Source organism: Scylla paramamosain, chromosome 4 (assembly GCF_035594125.1).
Source record: "Scylla paramamosain isolate STU-SP2022 chromosome 4, ASM3559412v1, whole genome shotgun sequence".
In the NCBI taxonomy this organism is placed as follows: Eukaryota; Metazoa; Arthropoda; class Malacostraca; order Decapoda; family Portunidae; genus Scylla; species Scylla paramamosain.
In genome coordinates, this window is record NC_087154.1 from 17,281,869 (window position 1) to 17,306,517 (window position 24,649).

The 24,649-nt window shown below is 38.8% G+C and overlaps 2 protein-coding genes across 2 annotated transcripts in view; one reads left to right on the forward strand and one right to left on the reverse strand.

Moving 5' to 3' along the window:
• The first annotated feature begins 8,160 nt into the window (after positions 1-8,160).
• LOC135100135 (uncharacterized) lies at positions 8,161-10,658 on the forward strand. The gene is made up of 3 exons (XM_064003098.1): positions 8,161-8,200; positions 8,453-9,360; positions 9,480-10,658. Exons 1-3 carry the CDS (start codon positions 8,161-8,163, stop codon positions 10,656-10,658), a joined length of 2,127 nt encoding a protein of 708 aa, XP_063859168.1.
• Positions 10,659-11,308: 650 nt separating this feature from the next.
• The window catches only part of LOC135099786 (uncharacterized), a 28,122-nt gene continuing 14,781 nt past the window's right edge, over positions 11,309-24,649 (reverse strand). Inside the window, exon 4 of the mRNA XM_064002302.1 lies at positions 11,309-12,074. Within this exon, the coding sequence (XP_063858372.1) occupies positions 11,914-12,074 (161 nt within the window). The 3' untranslated portion in view covers positions 11,309-11,913. The remainder of the gene's footprint in view (positions 12,075-24,649) is intronic.

Consider the following 24,649-nt stretch of genomic DNA (forward strand, 5'->3'; position numbering starts at 1 on the left):
GCTTGCCAGAAGAGCAGATGGAGCGGAACATCAAACACCATCCCCCCACAATCACCACCACCATCAAAATCCCCGCCACGATGTCAGCTGCGGCAACCCATCAACACCCACCACTACCTCTTCCATGTACACCTCTCCAGGCGTGATATCATAGACGAATGTACTGCTGAATAGTACACAGCTGCAAAGTCTCTTCAGCAACATGATCTGTGGCAAATGCATGAATGTCGAGGTTGTCACCAATAACAAGGGGATGAGCTCGGAATGCTCTGTCATTTGTTCATGAAAGACTCCCAGGACTGCAGCACCACCAACCATGTTGTCTTTTACCACCTGTCTGCCAAGGATGTCATACAGCATAGTCTCTGTCCTCCTGGAGAAGAGTCTAGGTGCTTCATGCAGAGGGCAGAGGCTCTGGGGAAGAAGCCAGAGCCTCACAGCACCAAGGAGCTCTACCTGTCCAACATCCCTGGCAAGCAGCTGGAGCTTGTAAAGGGTGCTTACAAAGACCTTGCAAATCCAGCACTGCTGCAGAAGTGCTTCTCTGGACGCATCCAGAATCCAAACGAGTCTACACTCAAAAGTCTGGAGGAAGGTGTCAAAGGACAAATACACTGGACTGCACAGGACTCGCTTTGTGTCTCAGATGACAGTCTGGGAACACAATTTGGATACTCTGAGTCCAATTTGCTGCAGTGCATTGGATTTGTGGTGTCTAGCCTCATCACTAAGGCACAAGAGAGAAAAGATAAGGAGAGAAAGAGGCACCAAACACCAAGACAAAAAGAAAACAAAAGCAGGAGAGGATACACAGCAGAAACCCAGAATAGAAGGAAGAGGATGAGACTAACAGGTACATCATACCAGGCTGGGGCACACTAGTAGTTGGTACAAATGTCCTATCTTTCTCCCTTGTAATTTGTAAGTTTTTTTTATTGTTAGTAAATGTAAGCAAAACTTTAAATGTGTTTTTCTCAAAACTAAAAATCTTTAACTTCAAATGAGTATATCTCAAAAATTTTCAGTCTGTTTTCTTTTTTTCAGTAGAGAAAAGAAAGGAAAAATATCTCTACCCAAATCATTGCTCTAACTCAAAATCTATTTTTTTTATTAAATAATCATTAAGAAAAAAATCAGGAAAAAAGTGTACAAAAACAAAAATTTGTAAAATCTAATTTTTGTCTGATCTACAAACTTTGGGTCAGGATTGTAGTATAATACTTGATCTAACTACTGTGTCAGACATAAGGTAAGTTTCTTCATATATTAGCTCATTTAAAAAAAAAAAAAGTAAAAGAAAAAAAAAAAAGAAAATGGCTTAACTCAAAAACCACTGACTTTAGGAGAAACAACACTTCAACAAAAAATAATGTACATTCAGAACTCTATTGTGTGTAAATATTTCAGCTTGATTGGGTAAGAAATAACCAAGATAACATTTTCACCAGTTGCGCCCCTTAAAATATTCCTCAAGGGCAGCAGCAATCCAACTGCCTTCTTCAAGTAATGCCAACTTGAGTAGTATTGTAATACTTTGGTAATAGGGTTAGTATTACTTAAAGCATTACTAGCACCAGTAAACTTCTAAGTCCCCATCATTCAGTGACATTACTGAAGGTTCACAAGGTCATTCACCTTCCTCTTTGCCCTTGAGCCACTGCTCACTTTGGCATCCTCTAGATGCATCATCAGCTGAATTCAGGACAGAATTAACATAACCCCACTGCTCCACCTGTGAGTCATCATGGATGACAGACTGACAGCCTCAAAAGTATGAAATCTAGCCTATCATTTCTGATATACCTCAAAACAGTAGTATTATCAGTCCAGAAAACTATTCTCTCTATGGGTACTCTAGGGTCTTTATAATGATGTGGTTAACCTTGACAGCAGTTATGGCTGCCACTAACTCAAGGCAAGGGACAGAAATTACCTTCAGTGATGTCACATGTGCTTTATCAAACAAAAATTCACAATGGACACCACCATCTACAAAAGCTAATCTTGAATATGACACACTTCCATATCTTCTTTTGCTAGCATTACAGGAATTATGTACATGACATGAAACAATGGATCCAAAATCTTTGGGCTTTATGCACTTATCCAGAGTAATCTTGATCAGTTCAGGCATAAACTTAATCTTTTTTTCTTTTTTATGTAGAAGGGGCAATAGCCAAGGAAAAAAAAAGGCACACTGAGGTGCCAGTCCCCAAGCAGAGTCAAAAGCAGTTGTCAAAAATTAAAAGATAAGTGTCTTGAAACCTCCCTCTAGAAAGAGTTCAAGTCATAAGAAGGGGGGATACAGAAACAGGAATGAAGCTCCAGAGTTTACCAGAGAAAGGGATAAAGAACTGAGAATACTGGTTAACTCTTACATTAGAGAGGTGGACAGAACAGGGGTAAGAGAAAAATTAAAGTCTCCTCTAGCAAGGCTGCAGGAAGAGGGGAGGCATGCAGTTAGCAAGATCAGAAGGGCAGCTATCATGAAAATAGAAGAAGATAGGAAGAGATACAACATTGCAGCGATGAGAGAGAGAGAAGCTGAAGGCAATCAATTACAGGAGAGGAGTTGATAGACAAGCTTTTGATTCCACTGTCTAAAACAGCAGTATGAGTGGAACATCCCCATACATGTGAAGCATACTCCATACATGGACAGTTAAGGCTCCTGTACAAAGTTAGCAGCTGGGAGGGAGGGGGGATGAGAAAAACTGGCAGAGACAACTCAAAAAGCCTAACTTCATAGAAGCTGTTTTAGCTGGAGATGAGATGTTAAGTTTCCAGTTTTGATTATAAGTAAAGGACAGGCCAAAGATGTTTAGTGTAGAAGAGGGGGACAGTTGAGTGTCACTGAAGAAAAAGGGATAGTTACCTGGAAGGCTGTGTCGAATTGATAGATAGAGGAATTGAGTTTTTGAGGCCTTGAAGAATACCTCTACTCTACTCCAATCAGAAACTGTTTACTTCCTAAAGTGTTAGATGTCTACTAAAAGATGTGGAAAAAGTGCAGGGTGGTATCATCAGTGTAGGAGTGGACAGGACAAGAAGTTTGGTTTAGAAGATCACTGATTAATAATAGGAAGAGTGGGCGACATGGCAGAACCCTGAGGAACAGCACTGTTAATAGATTTAGAACAGTGTCTACTACAGCAGTAATAGAACAGTCAGAAAGGAAATTTGAGATGCAGTTACAGAGAGAAGGATAGAAGCCATTAAGGGTAGTTTTGAAATCATGTTATCCACTTTTTTTAGAAACTCAGGAACTGTTTCAGCTTATCCAGTACTTAATTACTAGCTTCCTCCATAATCCACCTTCCATTCAGCAGGGATGGTGCAACCATACCAAGTGGATCATACAATGAATCAATAACTGACAGCAGTCCTCTCTTTGTCATGGGTTGATTTTTGTCTTTCATATATATTGAAAGGGTGTCTGACTCAGTATTCCAATGCATTCCTAGCAAGTTCATTTTGATTTATAATTGTTATTTTTACCCTCAATATAACACTTAAAGAAATTTCAATGCAGTATATTTTATTTTGCTTTAATTTTTTTTTTAATCTCAATATAACACTTAAATAATTTTAATGCAGTATATTTAATTTTGATTTAAATCTCAATTTTTTTCCTTAAATATAACACTTAAAAGAATTTTCAATACAGTGTATTTCATTTTTATTTAAGTCGTTATTGTTTTACTCAATATAACATTTATATCAGTTGATTTATTTTATTCAACCGCAATTGCTAGTGCCTGTTCTACGGGCACAGTCAAAACATAGATCCAGTTCTTTCATGGGTTGTTAATCCACCTTCAAGTTCACGCCAAAATTAGTTAATGGAAAATCTGGTTCAATGCCTAGGGCTCAAGTCCAAAAAATTAATGGTGATACCACTCAGTATAGGTCATTCATTTGAACATTAGACAGTGTAATCAGCAGTAAGCTCATTGGATTGGTGAAGAGGAAAAGCTTCCTTTACCTGGAATAGTACACTTCTGTAAATGTCAGAGCTTGTAGTCACATAGTAACATCAGCAGGATATAAAAAAAGTCAGATAACTCTTGGAGCCAAAGTATGGTAATGAAAAAGCCAAAGCAACAGCTTATGCTAATAGGATAATGGAGTGGCCATGCCTGAAGGGTGATGATGTTTATGTTTTTGATAACTTCTTTAATATGCTCAGAACATGTCTTAATGCATTATCAGGATGCTCACAGGAAAGGAAAGGAAATAGAACACCCTAGGACAGGGGTTCTCAACCTTTTGCAAGCTGGGCCTCCCAAAAGCTGTTTCAATGCAGTTGGGGCCTTCTTCCTCCCTGTGCCACCTACCTAACCCCCTCCCCAACTACACCACCAGAGATAGATAGATAGATAGATAGACAGATAGCCCTTGGTTAGGCTATTACTGTATTGACCCGCACAATTATTATTGTTATTATTATTACTATTATTATTTTTTTCTCTCTCCTGTCCTGTGCTTGTGCCCACTCCGGGGAGAGTGACCATGCCCCTACCTCTCCCAAGGGGTGCACCCTCCTGGTTGAGAAGCAGTGCCCTAGGACAATGAAAAAGATGTTGAGAAAATACCAATGTCCATGCAGGATAAGTGGCTTGAAAAGGTGCACTTATATTCCATTATACCACTATATTTGTACACCATTTACATTTATAAGAAAATTATATTACAGACAGAGGTAATCCATGTCAGCTGATCAGTGCCAAGAATTAAAGTCCAGCTAGATGTAGGCTGTTTCAATTACACTTTATGTATGATAAAAGCAAGGGCTCCTACAAATTGGGCATTAAAAGAATGTTTTAAGGGTGTAAATGAGCCCCTATTTAGAGTATTCCAAGAGTCCCTAAAGCAAGGCTAAGTACCAACAAAAGACAAATATTGTCTCTGTATAAGAAGGAAAATATGCAGTGTATTACAGACCTGTCTCACTCACCAGTGTTGTAAGCAAAGTAATAGAAAAATTGAGAGGAAAACATGAAATGGTGACAGAGATACAATTCAGATTTAAAAAAAGAAAGATCAAGAGTAACAAAACTACTAAGCTATTATGACAGAGTGGCAGAAACTATACAAGAGCAAGACAGATGGGTAGACAGTATTTATTTGAATTTCAAGAAAGCATTCAACAGCATACCACACAATAAACATATATGGAAATCATAATACATAGGAGGTATTCAGGGAAAATTACTGGAATGAATAAAAGATTTTCTGGATGGAAGAGAAATGAGGACAATACTAAGAGGAAAATACTCAACCTGGAGAAATGTAATAAAAGGAGTTCCACAAGGATCAGTGTTAGCACCAAGTTCTTGATACCTATAAGTGATACAGATGCTAGTGTTGAAACAGACTTACTACATGAACATGTTTGCTGGTGATGCAAAGTTGCAAAGGAAAATAAATGATGAAAGCTCTTGTAAGGAGTTACACAAAGACCTCACAGGACTCTATGAATGAAGTAAGAAATAGCAATTGGATTTTAACATTAATAAATATCATGTGATAAAATTCAGAGACCTGATTGGAATTATAAATTAGATAACAACACAATTCAAGCATCTGAAAAGGAAAAAGACTGCAGTACATTCATAGAAATTATCAATTGGTAACTCACAGATATAACAGACCCACCATTAGCAAACAACATGAGTCAGGAAGAAATAACATAACATTTAAACAGGAGGCATGCCATCATCACACTACAAAGATATCCCCTGTTACACACAAGCTATAGAAAGATTAATTTAGTAACAGAACCATGAAAACATGTTCGTGGAGAAGCAGAAAGGGAAGGATTCATTAAGAATACACTGAAATCAAGGAAGAACATCCCAAAGATTGACACCAATGAGCAATTCAAGATATAAGTAAGTCCAGCAAGGGTAGGGTAAATAAGCTGGAGAATAGCTGGAACTTGACACAGCCATCAGTTCTGGGACATATTTTAGTTACAAAATGTAAATCTAAAATATTTATTCTAGATATACCTTAATGAGCTTAAAAAAAAAAAAAACTAACTACCCCACCCCCATTTTATATGATTTGCTTTTTGGACATACTCGTATAATAAATAAATATGATTACTTAACACTTAAAAATGACATGGCAGAAACAGAAGATAATAACCAATCTCACTGAAATATTACACACCTAAATTATGTGATATAAAATAACTTATGAACTAGCCATATGAAAGTTTTCCTGTAACTGATTTTTGGGAGTTTTTAAAAATTTGTCTTGAAAAATTTAATTTTACTTCGGCAAAATCACCTATCCGCTGGGCGGACATTTCCCATGAGAGAGAGTGTGTCACGCGCTGCCGGCAGTTGTTTGCTGATCGCCGCGTCGGGCAGACACGGTCATTCTGGGTCATACGGACTCCCAAGTTTTTGCTGTTTTCTTTCAGATAAGGCCACAATACTTGTTACGCAGGTACAGTGCCTTCAACTTCGTTACCCGTTTTTGGGGCGAGTTGTATTATTGGTATATCGGTCTCCACTGACGATGGAACTGTGTGGGAAGCTTACGGCTTTGTTCTCCTTATCGCAGTGCGACAGCCATGTCGGAGTCTGGTGAAGCGTCCTCTGCCTCTCGATCCCCTTCCCCTCCTGCCCCACCTGGGTCCACTGTTCGCCCTCAAGATGACGACGACAGGCACAGGGATCATTCATCTCGTCGCTTGAGTGGGAGGCATGGTTGCATGAGATTACGTAACAGTGCTGACGCACGTGGTTCCCGCGGCACTTCTCCTGCTCCTCCCCCTTGGTCAGTTGTGTTGGACGCGTTGGCTGATTTGCGGGGTGAAGTGGAGGCCTTGAAGGCAGACAGACGGCAACTACCACCCCCTACTGGGTCGGCGCAGGTGACTGTGGAGGACAGTACTCTGGGGGGCTGGGGTTTGTCGCCTCCTTGTTCTGCCACTTTTTCTGGTTTCTCGGCCAGGATGAGTGAGGATGAGGCAGTGTCGATGCCTGCCGCCCCTGCTGACAGCACCTTAATTCAGGGCACTAAGGCCTTTGGTCCTTCTGACACGGTGGTTGCTGACATTGACAATAGAGTGGCAGAGATGGTAAACTTTCTCTTTGATAATGGTATGAGAGAGGAGGACTACAAGGCCATGTGTGAGGACGATGTTGTCAAGAGGCCTAATAACTGCCATGCTCTTGCGCCAGTGGAATGCAACCCACAGGTATTGGAGGCCCTGAAGCTGGATGCCAGGAAGACAGACTTCCGCTTGAAGGAGGTAAATAAGGACATCCTGCGGGCTTCAACCATTATCACCAAATCCTTAGTGGCACTGGATGATTTGGCTGAACAGGAAGGTAACCCCAAGTTGGCACATGAGGTGAGCATGCTAAATGGTGCATTGGCATTGCTAGGCAATGCCAATCACAGGAACAATTTGGCCAGGCATTTTGTCATGAAACGCGAGATAAACTATAAATATGCTCATCTTTGTTCAGATAAGGTGCCAATTACTCGCTTTCTGTTCGGTGACGATGTGTCCCAGTCTGCCAGACAAATTGAGGAAGCGGAGAAACTGCGGAGTAAGTTCTCGCAGAAAAAGCCTGCCTTTACTAGCAAGTTCGCAGGTAAACGCCCTGGTGGATATTGGAACAAGCCTGCTAGTAGGGGATATTACGCCAGGTTCCAACCCTACGGGCAACAGGGGTATGGCTCCAGGGCTGCCCCACGGCTGCCTTCCACTCGTCAGGATGTGGAGCCAAAAAACTCCAAGGGACGGGGCGGCCGCAGCAGGCAGCCCCAGTAAACTTACAGGCAAGTGCATGTTTTGAAGCTGGCAGACTACACTCTTTCCTGCATGAGTGGCGTAAAATTACCAGTGACCCTGTCATTTTGGATATTGTTCAGCATTGCCACCTTGATATTGATGTCGATAGTGTTCATCCTTTATTTTTTAATGATTTGGAATGCAGGTTCAACACTGTGCAACAGGGGATAATTTCTGGAGAGATCAAAAAACTTTTACAGCTTAAAGTCATTAAAGTCACACACAAACAAACTCAGCAGGTTATCTCTCCTATTTTTTTGCGAGAAAAGAAAAACGGGGAATTTCGCCTGGTTCTTAACTTGGAGAGGTTAAACAAATACATACCATATAAACATTTTAAAATGGAAAATTTTGAACAGGCCATCAGGCTCATCAACCAGGGTGATTTTTTGGCTTCTGTCGATCTCAGGCATGCTTATTATTCTGTTAGGGTTGCAGATGAGCAACAACGATTTTTATGTTTTACATGGCAAGGTGTTATCTATCAATTCCCCTGCCTCCCTAATGGCATTTCTGAGGGACCTCGGCTTTTCACCAAACTGATGAAGCCAGTATTTGCTACTCTAAGGCAGGAAGGATACACTATCACCAGCTTTATAGATGACACATTAATTTGCAGTAACTCTTACTCAGGATGTCTTCAGGCGATTCAGGCCACCATTTCTCTGTTGCAGAGGTTAGGCTTTTGTATCAATATGGAGAAGTCTGTTCTCACCCCCACACAATGTATTGAATACCTAGGCAATGTTATTAACACCAAGTTCATGACTGCCTCTTTACCTGAGCGTAGACTAATCAAAATTCGCCAAGGATGTGCAGAACTTTTGTGTAAAGATGTTGCCCCCATTCGAGAGGTGGCCAGGGTGATCGGCCTCATGGTGGCTGCGATCCCAGCAGTGGAGTTAGGTAAACTTCACTACAGGAAGTTGGAGGGGGGAAAAATTGCCGCTTTGAAACAGGAGTATGGTAATTTTGACAGGCCTTTGAATATTACTGCAGACATGAAACTAGACCTTTCCTGGTGGTTAGACAATGTGGACAGACACCACAGACACATTTTTAGGCCAGGTACTGACATCGATTTATTTACTGATGCCTCCAGCCTTGGTTGGGGGGGTCATTTGGGGTGTCAGATTACAAGTGGTACTTGGTCCCTGGATGAAAAGGAGCTTCACATTAACATCCTGGAGATGAAAGCCATTCTATTCTCTTTGCAAGCATTTGAACATGAGCTGGAAGGTAGACATGTTAGAGTTTTTTGTGATAATACCACTGCCATAAACTATGTCAATGAAATGGGAGGCACAAAGTCCAAGTCCTGTAATGATGTTGCTACCCAGATTTGGGATTGGTGTCTGGAACATGACTCATGGGTTACATGCTCGCACATACCGGGGAAGGACAACACCTTGGCTGATGTAGCCTCTCGCAAGATTAATGACAGACATGAGTGGAAACTCGACTCACACATTTTTACTACCTTGTGTAATGTTTTTGGGACACCGTCCATTGATTTATTTGCCTCAAGGCTTAACAAACAGGTTAATACATTCTGTTCGTGGTTGCCAGATCCGGAGGCTAAATATTTTGATGCTTTTTCCTTGGACTGGTCAAACTTTGATTTGTCTTACATTTTCCCCCCATTCTCATTAATTGCTAGGTGCCTTCAGAAGTTACGTGCGGAGCAAGCACGAGGCTGGATGGTGGTTCCTCTGTGGCCGTCCCAGTTTTGGATGGGCATGCTGCTCCAGTTGCTAATAGACTTCCCACGTTTGATAACGAACAGGAGGAATGTTCTAACACACCCGTCCACAACAGATCCACACCCCATCATGTCCCACACGAGGCTCATGGCATGCCTTCTGTCAGGGAAAACTTGCAGAAACGAGGAGTTTCGCCGGCTGCTGCGGACATCATACTTGCCTCCTGGAAACCAGGTACTGAGAGGCAATACCGCCCACATGTCCAGAGGTGGTCGTTGTTTTGTGGTAGACGGAATGTCGATCCCACTTCTCCAACTGTAGGTCACATTGTAAATTTTTTGACGGAAACCTTTGACAGGGGTGTGGGTTATGAGTGTGTGAACACTGCGAGGGGTGCCCTGTCTTCTCTCGGCATTGTGGTGGACGGATGCAGGGCAGGAAATCACCCTTTGGTCATCCGATTCATGAGAGGGGTTTTCAATCTTAGAACTCCTCAGCCCAGGTACACTGACACTTGGGACGTCCAACCTGTCTTTGAGAAACTAAGGTCCATGTTCCCCTTACATGCATTAACCCTTAAAGAATTAACGCTAAAATTGGTTATGATGATGGCCTTAACTCAAGCTGCCAGAATTCAAACTTTACAACTACTGTTAATCAGAGACATGCTCATTAATGAACACTCCATTTCAGTACAGTTGGGGGGCACTCTTAAACAATCCAGACCAAATTTTAACATCAACAGGGTCACATTCCATCGTTACCCTAAGGATCCACAATTATGTGTCTGTAGCACTCTCCTGAGGTACATTGATGTGACTAAAGAGCTTAGACAGGATGAGATGCACACTGATGCCAGGCTCCTCATTAGCTTCATAAAACCCCACAAATCAGTTTCCAAAGACACTATTGCCCGTTGGGTCAGGACCATTCTCCGCATGTCCGGCATAGACATCTCAAAGTTTTCCGCTGGTAGTGTGCGGCCAGCAGCAGCTTCAAAAGCTGGAGTGGCGGCTGTCCCTGTCGCATGCATTATGGCTAAGGCGGGCTGGTCTAGGGAATCTACCTTTGCAAAATATTATAATAAGAACATTGTGGCTGCTTCTGACCTCTTTCAGGATGCAGTGCTAGAATAAGACATGATCTGGGTTTGTTGCTGCACTCCAGTGTTGCAGTACATGGATATTTTAAGTATTTAGTATCTAGTACCTTAGGTTTACCTTATGATGTGAACTGTTACCATATTTCAACATTGTTTGTAGATTGGATTAAGTTGGATGCAATGTACCTTATTTTATACACCAATTGTATGATTGTCTCATGTACAAGATCCTTCCATGGAATAATAGTTCTAGTACTGTTTCTTGTGGGGCATTTCCTTTTCCTCTCTACTATTGCAGCCTCCCTCGTCATCCACATGGCTTCAAAGCCTCATGGGAAATGTCCGCCCAGCGGATAGGTGATTTTGCCAAAGTAAAATTAACAAAGTACATGAGACTTACCGTAGGTCAGTTGAAGTGTACTTCTGGTTTTTCGAGGCAAATCACCTCTGCTGGTGCGGAGATTTCACATGCCCTCCTCTCCCTCCCTACCTTAAGCTCTACAGGTTACTTAATTTCCTAATTGGTTCATCATGTGGATGTCGAGTCCTTGCTTTAAAGTCTGCCGGCAGCACGTGACGCACTCTCTCTCATGTGAAATCTCCGCACCAGCAGAGGTGATTTGCCTCGAAAAACCAGAAGTACACTTCAACTGACCTACGGTAAGTCTCGTGTACTTTGTTAATTTTTCAATATTTCAGCCACATTGCAAGGACAGATAATATATCTGTACAGCTTTCAGATTTAATATGTCATTAACATATAACTAGAAGGCAATATTGTGCACAAGCCACAAATAATTCACAATAAATTATAAAAATGGTGTATTATGTGTAGTATCCATTTTAGGCACATTTTTCAAACTTTGAAGAGCTGCTGGGGAGAAAAGATATTGTCCTAGCAAAAAATGCTTTTAACACCATTTTTCTCTCACCAGTTAGCATCTTTCCCTCACTAGCCACAAAAGAATTTCAAAGAAAGTTTAAAAAATTATCCACCCTAATGTGCATGTAATAGGTGCAAGTAAAGTTATGTGAAGGAAGAGAGTTGTCTTTAGAGGACAGGATGTGACTGCCTCATTGCACTGTGAGATACAATGGGAAACCTTCAATGAAATCACAGCAGGGTTATTTATAAGTTCACAGCACCCTGTGATCTAGTGTTTGAGACCTCAATGGGAGTAATTATTATTTTAGCAGGTGCATAATGCCTCCTCCAAACACTTCAGGTAGGACAGCTTGTGCCACCCTGAAAGAGAGTAGTACACATAAGTACATCCACAACAGAGAACCTACAAGTACAGCAGGACACACACCCGCCACAGGAGCTCCAGGGGAAGATGCGGTGCTGTGTGGGTGACGACACATGGCAGGAGCCTGAAGACGTCATCCCACCGGTGCTCACAAACAGCAGTGTGAAGTAGCTCCAATGACCACCTGAAGTCTCTCTTGCCTAGTAAAAAAAAAAGAAAGAAAAAAAAAGTAATATGATTGTTAGTATTGACTTCATCATCAGTCTCAATGTATATAAGTGTATAAATGTGGTTAATTTTGCAATTTTAAAGATAAAAAAAATCCGTTTTTCTGTTTTTTTATTTGTTTTCTTGGGGGATTTATTGTTTTTTATGTGTTTTATTTTTTGCTTATTCTTCATTTTATATATCAATCACCTAAAGTAAGCAATTAAAAAGTAATCTAGAGTGAAACAAAAGGTTTGAATGTTTTTTTTTTCATGTAGAGGGATCACCAGCAAGGAGCAACAACAAAAAAAAAAAAAAAAAAAAAAAAGGCCCACTAAGGTGCTGGCCCCTGAACAGAGTCAAAAGCAATCATTAAAAATTAAAGGATAAGTGTGTTGAAACCTCCCTCTTAAAAGAGTTCAATCATAGGAATGAGGAAATACAAAAGCTGGAAGGGAGTTCCACAGTTTATCACAGAAAGGGATGAATGATTGCGAATTCTGGCTAACTCTTGCATTACAGAGGTGGACAGAATACAGGTGAGAGAAAGAAGAAAGTCTAGTGTAGTGAGGCTGCAGGAGGAGAGGAGGCAAGCAGTCAGCACATTCTGAAGAGCAGTTAGCATGAAAATAGCAGAAGATAGCAAGAGATCCAACACTGCAGAGATGAGAGAGAGACTGAAGACAGATAGAGGAGAGGAGTTCATAAGATAAAAAGCTTTTGATTTCACCCTGTCTAAAAGAGCAGTATGAGTGAAATCTCCCCATACATGTGAAGCATACAGGTAAGGCCCCTGTAAAGAGTTAGTAGCTTGTGGGGAGGGAGTAGTGGAGAGAAAAACTGGTAGAGACAATTCAGAATGCCTAACTTCATAGAAGCTGTTTTAGCTAGAGATGAGATGTTAAGTTTCCAGTTCAGATTATAGGTAAAGGTCAGACTGAAGATGCTCAGTGTAGATGGTGACAGCTGAGTGTCACTGAAGAAGAGGGCATTGTTATCTGGAAGGTTGTGTTGAGTTGATAGATGGAGGAATTGAGTTTTTGAGGCACTGAACAATACTAAATTTTCTCTGCCTCAATCTGAAATGTCAGAGAGATCAGAAGTCAGGCATTCTGTGGCTTCCTTGCAAGATCTATTTACTTCCTGAAGGGTTGGACATCTACATAAAGACATGGAAAAGTGCAGGGTAGTATCAGCAGCATAGGAGTGGATAGAACAAGTTTGGTTTAGATCATTGAAGAATAATAGGAAGAGAGTGGGTAACAAGACAGATCCCTGAGGAACACCACTGTTAATAGATTTAGAAGAACAGTGACCATTTACCAGAGCAGCAACAGAAAAGGTCAGAAAGGAAACTTGAGGTGAAATTACAGAGAAGGATGGAAGCTGTAGGAGGGTAGTTTGGAAATCAAAGCTTTGTGCCAGACTCTATTAAAAATTTTTGATATGCCTACAGCAATAGCAAAAGTTTCATCAAAATCCATAAAAGAGGAAGACCAAGGAAAAGCAAGACTACCAATAGAGTGGCCTCGATGGAACTCCTACTGGCAATCAGATAGAAGGTTGTGAAATGATAGATGTTTAAGAATCTTCCTGTTGAGGATAGATTCAAAACTTTAAAGAGATAGGAAATTAAAGCAATAGGGTGATAGTTTGAGTGATTAGAATGGTCACATTTTTAAAGAATGGGCTGAATTTAGGCAAACTTCCAGCAAGAAGGAAAGATAGATGTTGATAGACAGAGATGGAAGAGTCTGACTAGGAAAGGTGCAAGCAAGGAAGCACAGTTTTGGAGAACAATAGGAGGTACCCCATCAGGTTCACAAGACTTCTGAGGGATTAGGCCAGTGAGGGCATGGAAAACATCACTGCAAAGGATCTTAATGGGTAGCATGAAGTTGTCAAGAGGGTGCAGGAGTGGGGAACAAGCCCTGAGTCATCCAAGGTAGAACTTTTAGCAAATATTTGAGTGAAGAGTTCAGCTTTAGAAATAGATGAGATAGCAGTGGTGGCATCAGGTTGAAATAAAAGAGGGAAAGATGAAGAAGGAATGCTATAAAGATGTTTTTGGCTAGGTGCCAGAAGTCACAAGGGGAGTTATATCTTGAAAGATTTTGACACTTTCTATTAATGAAGAAGACACTTGTTTAGGTCATGTTGATACAGATTGGTCCAATTGGACAAAGCCTGTGTTAACTTATACTGTACAGGAAATTAATGGATCAGGATTGACTACTTTTATATTTTTTTTATGTATATGTACATATGGTGGGACCTTATTTACTAATATGATAAAGAACTAAATTTTGACATAGGGGAAAAAACATTTTCAGAGTGAGTGAGTTTTTTTGGGTGGGTTTTTTTAATGCCAACCCTGCTTTGTATGAGTTGTAATCCAAAGGAAGTTAATTTTCTGTATTGTAGAAGAGAACGAAATAGGTACATAGTAATGCCAGTATTAAGGGGACCAGGCTAAAAGTACTTTTAGTGACCAGTTTTACTTTTACTGACAAAAGTTCCTTAAAAGTAATATATAATCACTTTTAAGACCTAAAAGACTTTTATTGGCTAGGAGTGGTGAAGGGTACTCCTATGCACCCAAAATTATTTTTAGGCTGCAGATGACAGCCCAATGCCTCAATTTTCATCAAAAGGAGAGGTGCCCTATGAGAGAATAGTGATGCTCAGCTGATAGAGTGTTCTGCCTGCCCTTTGTGACATTTTATGTGATAGAACTTGTGAGGAATTCACTAGGGAGTTGCTCTGTAGGGAGTAAGATTGGATAGAGGCCATAACATTGGTACAATGCAGCCAACCATCAGCCAAAACCCTTGAGGCTCACACACTACAAGCACTACACAGCATCTTCAGATTTATTTTCTCTCTCTCTCTCTCTCTCTCTCTCTCTCTCTCTCTCTCTCTCTCTCTCTCTCTCTCTCTCTCTCTCTCTGATGGATATTATGATGAGAAACACATTATATAAGATGCAGGATTCCCCACTGTCACATATATAAGAATTACTGCATTCAGAGACTAGGAGGAAGAATATGTAAATAAAACATGAAATAAAGCTAACTGTGGAATGCAATTATAGCTCATGAAACCAAAATCCATTTTAAATTGTGTTTTGGCAAATGTGTGTGTATTTACCTAGTTGTATTTACCTAGTTGTACGAGTATTGTATAAGGCACAAGCCAAAGCTCATTTTGTCCTGTCTCCATAACCATATTTATCCAGTTTCTTTTTAAACATGTGTACAATTTTTGCCACAACTACCTCTTCCTTCAAATCATTCCAGATTTTAATAGTTTGATATGAGAAGCAGTATTTCTTGATGTTGCTTGAACTTTACTTTCTTCCCATGCCCCTTCGTCTGTCTCTCTCCCTCCTCTATTTGTGGTACCAAGTCATTTCTGTCTATTCTTTCTATATTGTTTGATAATTTATACATTTTTATCTGGTCTCCTCTTTCTCTTTTCTCTAGTTTTGTTGGTAATCCAATCTCTTCAAGTCTTTCTTCGTAGCTTAAGTCTTCCAATTCTAGTACCATCTTTATCACTATCCTCTGTAGTCTTTCCAGTTTCCGTATAACTTTTTTTCCTATGTGGAGCATAAACTACTGCTGCATATTCCAATTTAGGACGTATCACGCTTGTTATAATTTTCTTCATCATTTCTTTATTTAAATAGTCAAATGCCACCCTAATGTTTGTTAACAAGCTGTGTGAAGAGCCGAATATTGTGTTTATGTGCCTTTCATTACTTTTCGTTATTATTTCACTTTCCATTTTGTAATTCAATGAAGGTCTCTTTTCACTTTTTCTGTTTACAACATGTGGCATTTTCTGGCATTAAATTCTAGTTTCCATCATTAGCTCTATGCATGTATCTTGTCAATATTTATTTATAACTCCTTGCATTAATTTTCATCCTTTATTATTTTTTTTTTTGCACCATCACCAAAAAGGTTTATATAACTATTTAGATCCTCTGTCATATCATTTACATATATTTAAAACATAATAGGTGTCAACACAGTTCCTTGTAGGAACCCACTTGTTACTCTGCACCAACTTGATTTAGTGTCTCTGATAATTGTTCTCATTTCCCTCCCTTGTAAATAATCCTCCATCCATCTCAATGTTGCTCCCTTTATTCCTCTTCCATTCTCTAGCTTCCACATAAGGCTTTTACGGGGAACTTTATCAAATGCTTTTTCTAATATTCAGGTACACCATACCAACCCATGCATCCCTCTCTTGCACTCAATCTATTACTCTCATAAAAAAGCTCAGTAGATTTGTGACACAGGATCTCCCTTTCCTGAATCCAAATTGCTTTTCTGTAATTATATTTTCATCTTCTAAATATTGCACCAATCTATCTTTAATTACTATTTAACAAAGCTTGCTTACAATACTTGTTAGTGACACTGGTCTGTAATTTAATGGTTCCATTTTGTTTCCTCCTTTTGTATATTGGGACTATGTTAGCTCTTTTCCCCCTCTCTTGGTACTTTTCCTTCTTTCAATGAGTTGTTAATTATATCCCATATGGGTTCCTCCATTTGTTCTCTGTATTCTTTTAATGTCCATCCACTTACTTGATCTGATCCCATAGCTGTTCTAACATCCAGCTCTTCCAGCAGTTTCTTAATTTCTTGTCTCTTTACTTGTATCTCCTGTATTTCCTCATTGTGATACCACTTTCAGTGCCACAAAATCAGTTTCCTTTGTAAACACAGATTGAAAACTCTCATTCATTAGTTCACTCAACTCCTCAGTAGTTTCATAAAGTCTTCCTTCCCTTTTTAACTTGTTTATGTCATCCCTATGTTCCATTTTTCTATTTACGAGTACATATCTGTAGAAGAGTTTGGGCTCTTCCTTGCAATTTCCTACTATGTCAATTTAAAAATTTCTTTCTTTTCTTCTTATTATACCATACTCATTCCTTGCCTTTCTGCATTCTTCCCTAGTATTTGTGTTCAGTTTTCTCATAATTTTCCTCCATGCCATGTCCTCTTTCTTTTTTGCTTCTACAAACCTGGCATTATTCCATTCATGTTTCCCAATTTTCACTTTATAACTTGGCACAAACTGTTGCACCCTCTCTCTATACTAGCTCAAAAACATCTCATATATTTCTTGTACTACTTTACTTTCAAATAGCTCTTTCCAATTAATTTTTACATAAAATTTATTAAGCACTGCAAAATTTGCCTTAGCATAGTTCTCTCTCCCATTTCTATATTGTTCATTCCTGTGCAACAGTTTCCTCCTGTAATACTATTTCTGTTGTCACATGATCACTTTTTCCCAGTGGACTCAATGCATACTTGGTCTGCTTTCTGGGGCTTTTGTAAACACTAAGTCCAACTGTGATGGCTCTTCTTCTCCTCTGCATCTCATAGGCTCATTCACCCAGTGTCTCACTGTATTCACAATCATGGTATACATAAATTCTTTGCTCCATGACCCGACATTTTCTTTCACTTCCATCTTCTCCCAGTCAATTCCTTTGGTGTTGAAGTCGCCTACTAAGAGCACTTTGTTACTTTTCTCATCATTTCTTCTGTGCTATTTCTTGTTTCTAGTTGCATAGTTTTATATCTGTTGGTCTCCCATGCATTAGGTTTTGGTGGTATGTATGTCACAATAACTTTTCTTTTTTTCCCTTCCTTTGATCTTAATCACAACACTCAAAGTTTCTGCCATTCCATCACCATATTCCACTTCCTCAACAACAATATCCTCTTTTACCAATATCACCACTCCTCCTCCTCCTCCCTTTCCTTTTCTGCCTCTCCTCCATGTGGTATAAACTTCCTTTGCAAATCTCATCTTCATTCTGTATTTTACCTAGTTGTATTTACCTAATTGTGGTTTACGGGAAGAGACTAATCTCATGATATCCCATCTCTATATCTATCTAGTTCGGTCTTAAAAGCACTGACAGTTTCAGCATTTATAACATCTTCACTGACTTCATTCCATTTGTTCACACTTCTGTGAGGAAAACTATACTTCTTAATGTCTATTCTACAGTTAACTTTCTTCAACTTTTTATTGTGTCAGCTTGTACTCTTTCTAATTTTATAATATTCCTCTTTGTATGAGGAGACCACACCATTGCCGCATATTCCAATTTTGGTCTTATCATGGAAATCAACAACTTTTTTTATGATTGCTTTATCCAAATATGAGAATGCCATTCTTACTCTTTTCAACAAATTCATCATCTCTCCAGTAATTTTAATTTTATCAATGAGTCTGTCCAGAGTCAAATTTTCAGTAACTGTTACTCCCAAATCCATTTCCTCTTCTGACTTCTTTAACTTCAAACCTTCCATCTCATACTGATATTGCATTCTTTTCTTACTCTTACCAAACACCATTACTTTACATTTACTTAAACTGAATTCCATTTGCCAAGATTTACTCCATCTATTTATCTAATTTAAATCATCTTGCAGTACCATACAGTCATTTACATTTTCTACCCTTCTCATCAGCTTATCATCACCTGCAAATAAGTTCATCTAACTATCTATTTCTTCATTTATGTTGTTCACATATATTACAAACATTATCGGTTCTGACACTGACCCATGTGGGACACCATCAGTTTCTTTCAGCCAAGATGAATTTTGGTCTTGTATTACAATTCTGATTTATCATCCAGATAATCCTCCATCCACTCCAGCAGTCTTCCTCTAATTTTTCCATAATTTTTTATCTTCCATAGCAATCTTCAGTGTGGTACTTTGTTAAATGCTTTCTTCAAGTCTAAGTAGACACCATCCACTCATCCGTCTCTCTCCTGCACAATACCAACTACCCTTGAATAAACGGACAATAAGCATGGAGCATGATCTTCATCTCTCAAATCCAAATTGATAATTTACTAAAACTTTATCTCTTTCCAAGTGTTCCATCTATCTTTCTTTTATTGTTCTTTCACATAATTTTCCTACAACACTAGTCAAGGACACTGGTCTATAATTTTGTGGATTTTCCTTATTTCCTCCTTTGTATATTGGTGTAATATTTGCTCTCTTCCAATCTTTTGGTACTCTTCCCTGTGATAGTGATGTCACCACTAGACTGAATTTTATCAGCCAGTTCTTCTCTACATTCCTTCAATATCCAGTTCAATACTCCATCTGGACCAGTTGCTTTATTTACATCAAGTTCTTCCATCTTAAGTATTTCTTCATAACTGACTGGCACTGTACTTAGTGTATTCTTCACCACTTATCCCTTCCAGCATCAAACTCCCCTTCCACAGTAAATACTGATCTGAAACTACTGTTCATAACCTCCACCATGTCCTGTGCATCATCACAGATTTTTCCTTCAACTTTCTATCTTGATACACTTTCTTTCTTCTTCATATTCCCATTAATATGTCTAAAGAACAGTTTGGGTTCATTTATACATCTATCTATTATATCTCTTTCATAGTTTCTTCTCTCCATTCTTATTACCTCAATGTACTTGTTTCTAGCATCAATATATTCCTCCCATCTGCCCTCAATTTTCCTCTTCTTCCACCTAATCCAAGCATTTGATTTACAATTTCTAGCCTATTTGCATTTTGTACTGAACCATTCTTTACCCTTTCTACATCTTGCTCCTTTTTTAGGTACAAATTTCTCCACAGCAGATTTATATATCCTGTGTGTGTGTGTGTGTGTGTGTGTGTGTGTATTCACTGTACAGTCTGTTGCTGGTCTCTCTCAAGACAGCTGGCTGTCTCCCTACGGAAAGAACTCAGAGCTCATACTGACTAATCTTTGGGTTGGATTAAGACCACTCACACACAACATACCAGGACAAAAAGGTCACAACTCCTCAACTTACATCCCGTACCTACTCACTGCTAGGTGAACATGTGTAAGGGGTTACACGTGTAAGGAGACAAACCCAAATAATCTCTGTCCACCCAGGGGATCGAACCCTGGCCCCTCGGTTGTGAGCCAAGTGTGCTAACCACTACACCAGCGGACCGTGTGTGTGTATCTACCTAGTTGTATTTAACTAGTTGTGTTTTACAGGAAAAGAGCTATGCTCATGCTGTCCTGTCTCCATATCTATAAGCATCCAGCTTAACTTTAAATTCATGAATATTTGTTGCTTGTACCACTATTTCATCTGAGTTGTTCCATATTTCTATGCTTCTATTTGGGAAACCATATTTCTTGATATCTCTTCTACTTGCTGTTTTCCTCAACTTCACTCCATGTCCTCTTGTATCTCTTGAGTCCCACACAAATAAGTCTTCTCTGTCAACTTGATCCTTACCCTTCAAAGCTCTGTATATAGCAATCAGGTCTCCTCTTTCTTTTCTCTCTTGTAATGATGAAAGCTTCAATCTCCTTAATCTTTCTTCAAAGGTTAAATCTCTCAAACTTGGTACCAATTTGGTTGCAGCTCTTTGGATACTTTCTATTTTCCTCATTTCCTTTTTATTATGGGCTGACCAAACAATTGTGGCATTTTCCAGTTTTGGTCGAATCATATATTCCATCAACTTTTTCATCATCTCTTCATCCATGTAAGCAAATGCCCCTTTTATCTTTCTCAGTAACTCATAGGTTTCCCCAACTATTTTGTTTACATGTTTTCCAGGAGATAAATTATCACTTATTGTAATTTCAAAATCTTTTTTTTATTTGGTTTTCTTAATTTCCACTTCTCCCATGATGTAGGAAGTTGTTAGTCTTCTTTTGCTTTTTCTTAATTCCATCACTTGCATTTCTTTGCACTGAATTCCATTTCCCATTTCTTACTCCATTTATATGTCTTATTTAGATCTTTCTGTAATATTTCATAATCCATATTGTTTTCCACTCTTTTCAATAATTTTGCATCATCTGCAAACAGACTTATATAACTGTCAACCTCATCCACTATATTGTTGACATACACCAGAAACATTACGGAGGCTAAGACTGTCCCCTGTGGTACTCCACTTGTAACCCTACACCATTCTGATTTTTCTCCCTTTATTACTGTTCTCATTTCTCTGTTCCTCAAGATGTCTGTAATACAAACCCCCTATATTTTGAATTTTCCATAGCAGTCTCTGGTGTGGTACCTTATCAACCTTTTTAGGTTTAAATAAACACAGTCAGCCCAACCCTCTCTCTCTCTTGAATTATATCAATTGCTCTACAATAAAAGCTCACTAAATTCGTGACACAAGATTTTCCACTTCTGAAACCAAATTGTCTTCTACATATTCCACCCATCTGTTTTTAACTCTTCTTTCCACTATTTTTGCCACCACACTCGTTAGGGACACTGGTCTGTAATTCAATGGATCTTCTTTATTACCTCCTTTAAAAATGGGCACAATATTGGCTTTCTTCCAGTCTAGAGGGATTTTTCCTTGCTCAAAAGAACATACTATGGTATTGTGTATACGTCCTGCCAGTTGTTCACAACATTCCTTAAGTATCCAGTTGGACACTCCATCTGGTCCTTGAGCCTCACTTACATCCAATTCTTTCACAATCTTCTTAATTTCACTTATGTCGACTTGTATTCCTCTCATCACACTGTCTCTGTGCCATACTCTTTCTCCTTCAAATTTGCTTTCTTTGGTGAATACTGACTGGAAGCACTTGTTCATTAATTCTGCTTGTAACCGTGTATCTTCATATGTAACGTAATCTTTCATTAATTTATCTATTGTTTTCTTGTTTTTCATCTTCCCATTCACATATCTGAAGAATAACTTTGGCTCATCTTTGCATTTGTTAACTATATCTTTCACATAATTCCTTTCTTCTTCTCTAAGGATTCTGATATATTTGTTTCTTGCCTTCTTGAATTTTTCCCATTTCTCACTTCCTCCTTTTTTTCTCCATCTATTCCATGCTGCTTCTTTTCTTTTCTTGCTGTTATACATCTCGTATTAAACCAGTCTTTTTCTTTTTCACTTCCTTTATTTTGATCTTCAGTACATATCTACTAACCCCTTCATTAAAAGTTTCCATGAATATATCCCACTTTTCCTGCATATTACTTGCCGTAAACAGTATTTCCATTTAGCCTCTGCAAAATATTCCCTCAACCTGATAAAATCTGCTTTCCTGCAATTATATCTCCCATTCTAGTAAATTTCATTCCTATTTTCTATTGGACCACTGCCTATACTGAATTCAATTAAAAGATGGTCACTTTTACCTAGTGGGGCACTGATAATTTATTCCTTCAATGATGTCCATTTCCTTTGTAAACAACAAGTCTAGCCTTGATGCCTCTTCATTACCCCCAAATCTTGTATTTTCTCCAATCCATTGGGTCATAGTATTTGTCATTATTAAATTTAGAAGCATATATCCCCATGACTCTTCTTCTCCGTCCATGGTCCACTCTTCTCAGCATATCTCCTTGCAATTAAAGTCACCCATAAGTGTTATATTATTACTCTCCGCCAGTATTCTCTCCAAACAGTTACTAGTATCTCTTAACAATAATCTATAATTCTCTCATGCCCATGCATTCGTCTTTGGGGCTACATAAGCCACTGCAAAATTTCTTCTTCCTTCTCCCTTCCTTTTTGTTTTAATTCTAATCATTTCTGCCATTCCTTTTCCCATTTCGACATCTTCCACTGTTATACTCTTCTTTATAAGTAACATGACTCCTCCCCTTTTCTTATTATTTTTGTGTTTTATCCACACATTATAATAACTATTACTAATTCTTATATTTTCTGTTGTCTCATTTAGTTTAACTTCAGTAATACCTATGAAGCCAGGCTGCTTTATCTTAATATAATTATTCAATTCTTGCAATGTTGATATTAAACCATTTATATTTGTACATGCCACTGTCCACTTCATATTTTTTCCATACGTTATTTACATTTTCTATTATTTTTTTGGTCAGATACCACTTCCTGAGCCTCTCATCTTTTACTTTCCAATAGAACTTTTTTCTCTTCCTCCGTTCTGTTCTCGTTTTTTGCCTTTGCTTCTTTTATTATATCATTTACCTTGAGTCTCTCCTCATTCATATCCCTCTTTATCCAAACTTTCCTGTATTGCTCTATCTTGTCCAGTTTCCACACATACGATATCACTTCCATGGCTGTTGTTTGTACCCTAAATTTTACTTTCAGTGGTCGCTCTCCTCCTTCTGTATACTTCCCCAGTCTATGTATTTCCTCATTTTCACTTATCCAGTCCTCACCTTCTCTCTGTATATTTCTTACAATGTCCTCTGCTACCTTTTTTTGTTCTTTTTCCCTCTTGTATCTTACTGGCTCTGTTTCCTCTTTTAATCCATATATATACATATATATACATTTCTTTTTGTCCACTGTCTCTTACCATCGATTCCTTCTGTCTGATCACTTTCACAATTTCCTTACTTAAATCTCTTTTCCTTCTTTGCACTTCTATGATTTCTGTAAAGTTAACTTTTTCTTCCTCTTTTTCCTTCCTCTAGATTTGATGTTCACTTTTTATCCTGATCACTTCATTTTCCTGTTTTTTTAACAATATCATTGTTTTCCTTCAATTTTGTTTTTAGATCAGCGCATAGTGATTTCAATTCTTTTGTTTTCCTCTTCTTGGTCATGTTTTTTTTTTTTTTTTTTTTTTCACTCTTTCAATGAGGTCATTGATCATCCCCTCCATTAAAACCACTTTCCTTCCTTGCATTTTTCCATGTAGTTCATTGTCTTCCTCAAATCCTGGGAATGGTGACCCCATTGGCAACGTTCCACTCTCACCTATGGCATCCGCCATGCTGGAGCTTTTACTCATTTTAATATGCCTATTATTACTTAAATTTTCCCTTATCTTTTTTATTTTTGGAGATATGACAATTTTACTTGAGCATAGCTCCTACCTAGGAACATATTCTGGGCTCCGAGTGGTGACCGTGGTCAAGCAAAATCTTTCTGCTCGAGCTTGGATCACTGCTTGTTTACTCGACGACGAGTCGTGTGACTCGGTGTGTGTGTGTGTGTGTGTGTGTGTGTGTGTGTGTGTGTGTGTGTGTGTGTGTGTGTGTGTGTGTGTGTGTGTGTGTGTGTGTGTGTGTGTGTGGAAGTATCTATTTACACAAAAAAATCAATCAAATAAAAATTAATAAATAAATAAACAATCAAGATAAGATACATAAGGATGCCTTGCATAGAAAATATGAGATGTGAAGGGAGATGGCACTCTAAAAAGTTATTACTATACATTTTATTAAAAACAAAGTATTATAGTGCAGTGAGACTTAGAGAGAAAATGGCTCATGTTGAGGTTTTAATGGGAAGCTTTTCTGAAAATACATAATCTGACCAATTATATTGACTTAAAGCATCTGGTCAAGTCGAAGTCTTCCACTCTAATGCTATACTGTAATCTCAATGCCTATATGAGTGTCTCTAGTAACAACATAAGAACTTTGTGCATTTTAAATTCTGTCTCTGAATTCTCAGGCTCCACCCAAGGCCTCTGATTAGTTGTCTGGGTAATAAGTTAGTGAAAACAGAGGGGATGGTGTCTAGAAAGTATAACTATATGAGGGGGTGCTGAAAAGTTCTTGGCTTTGA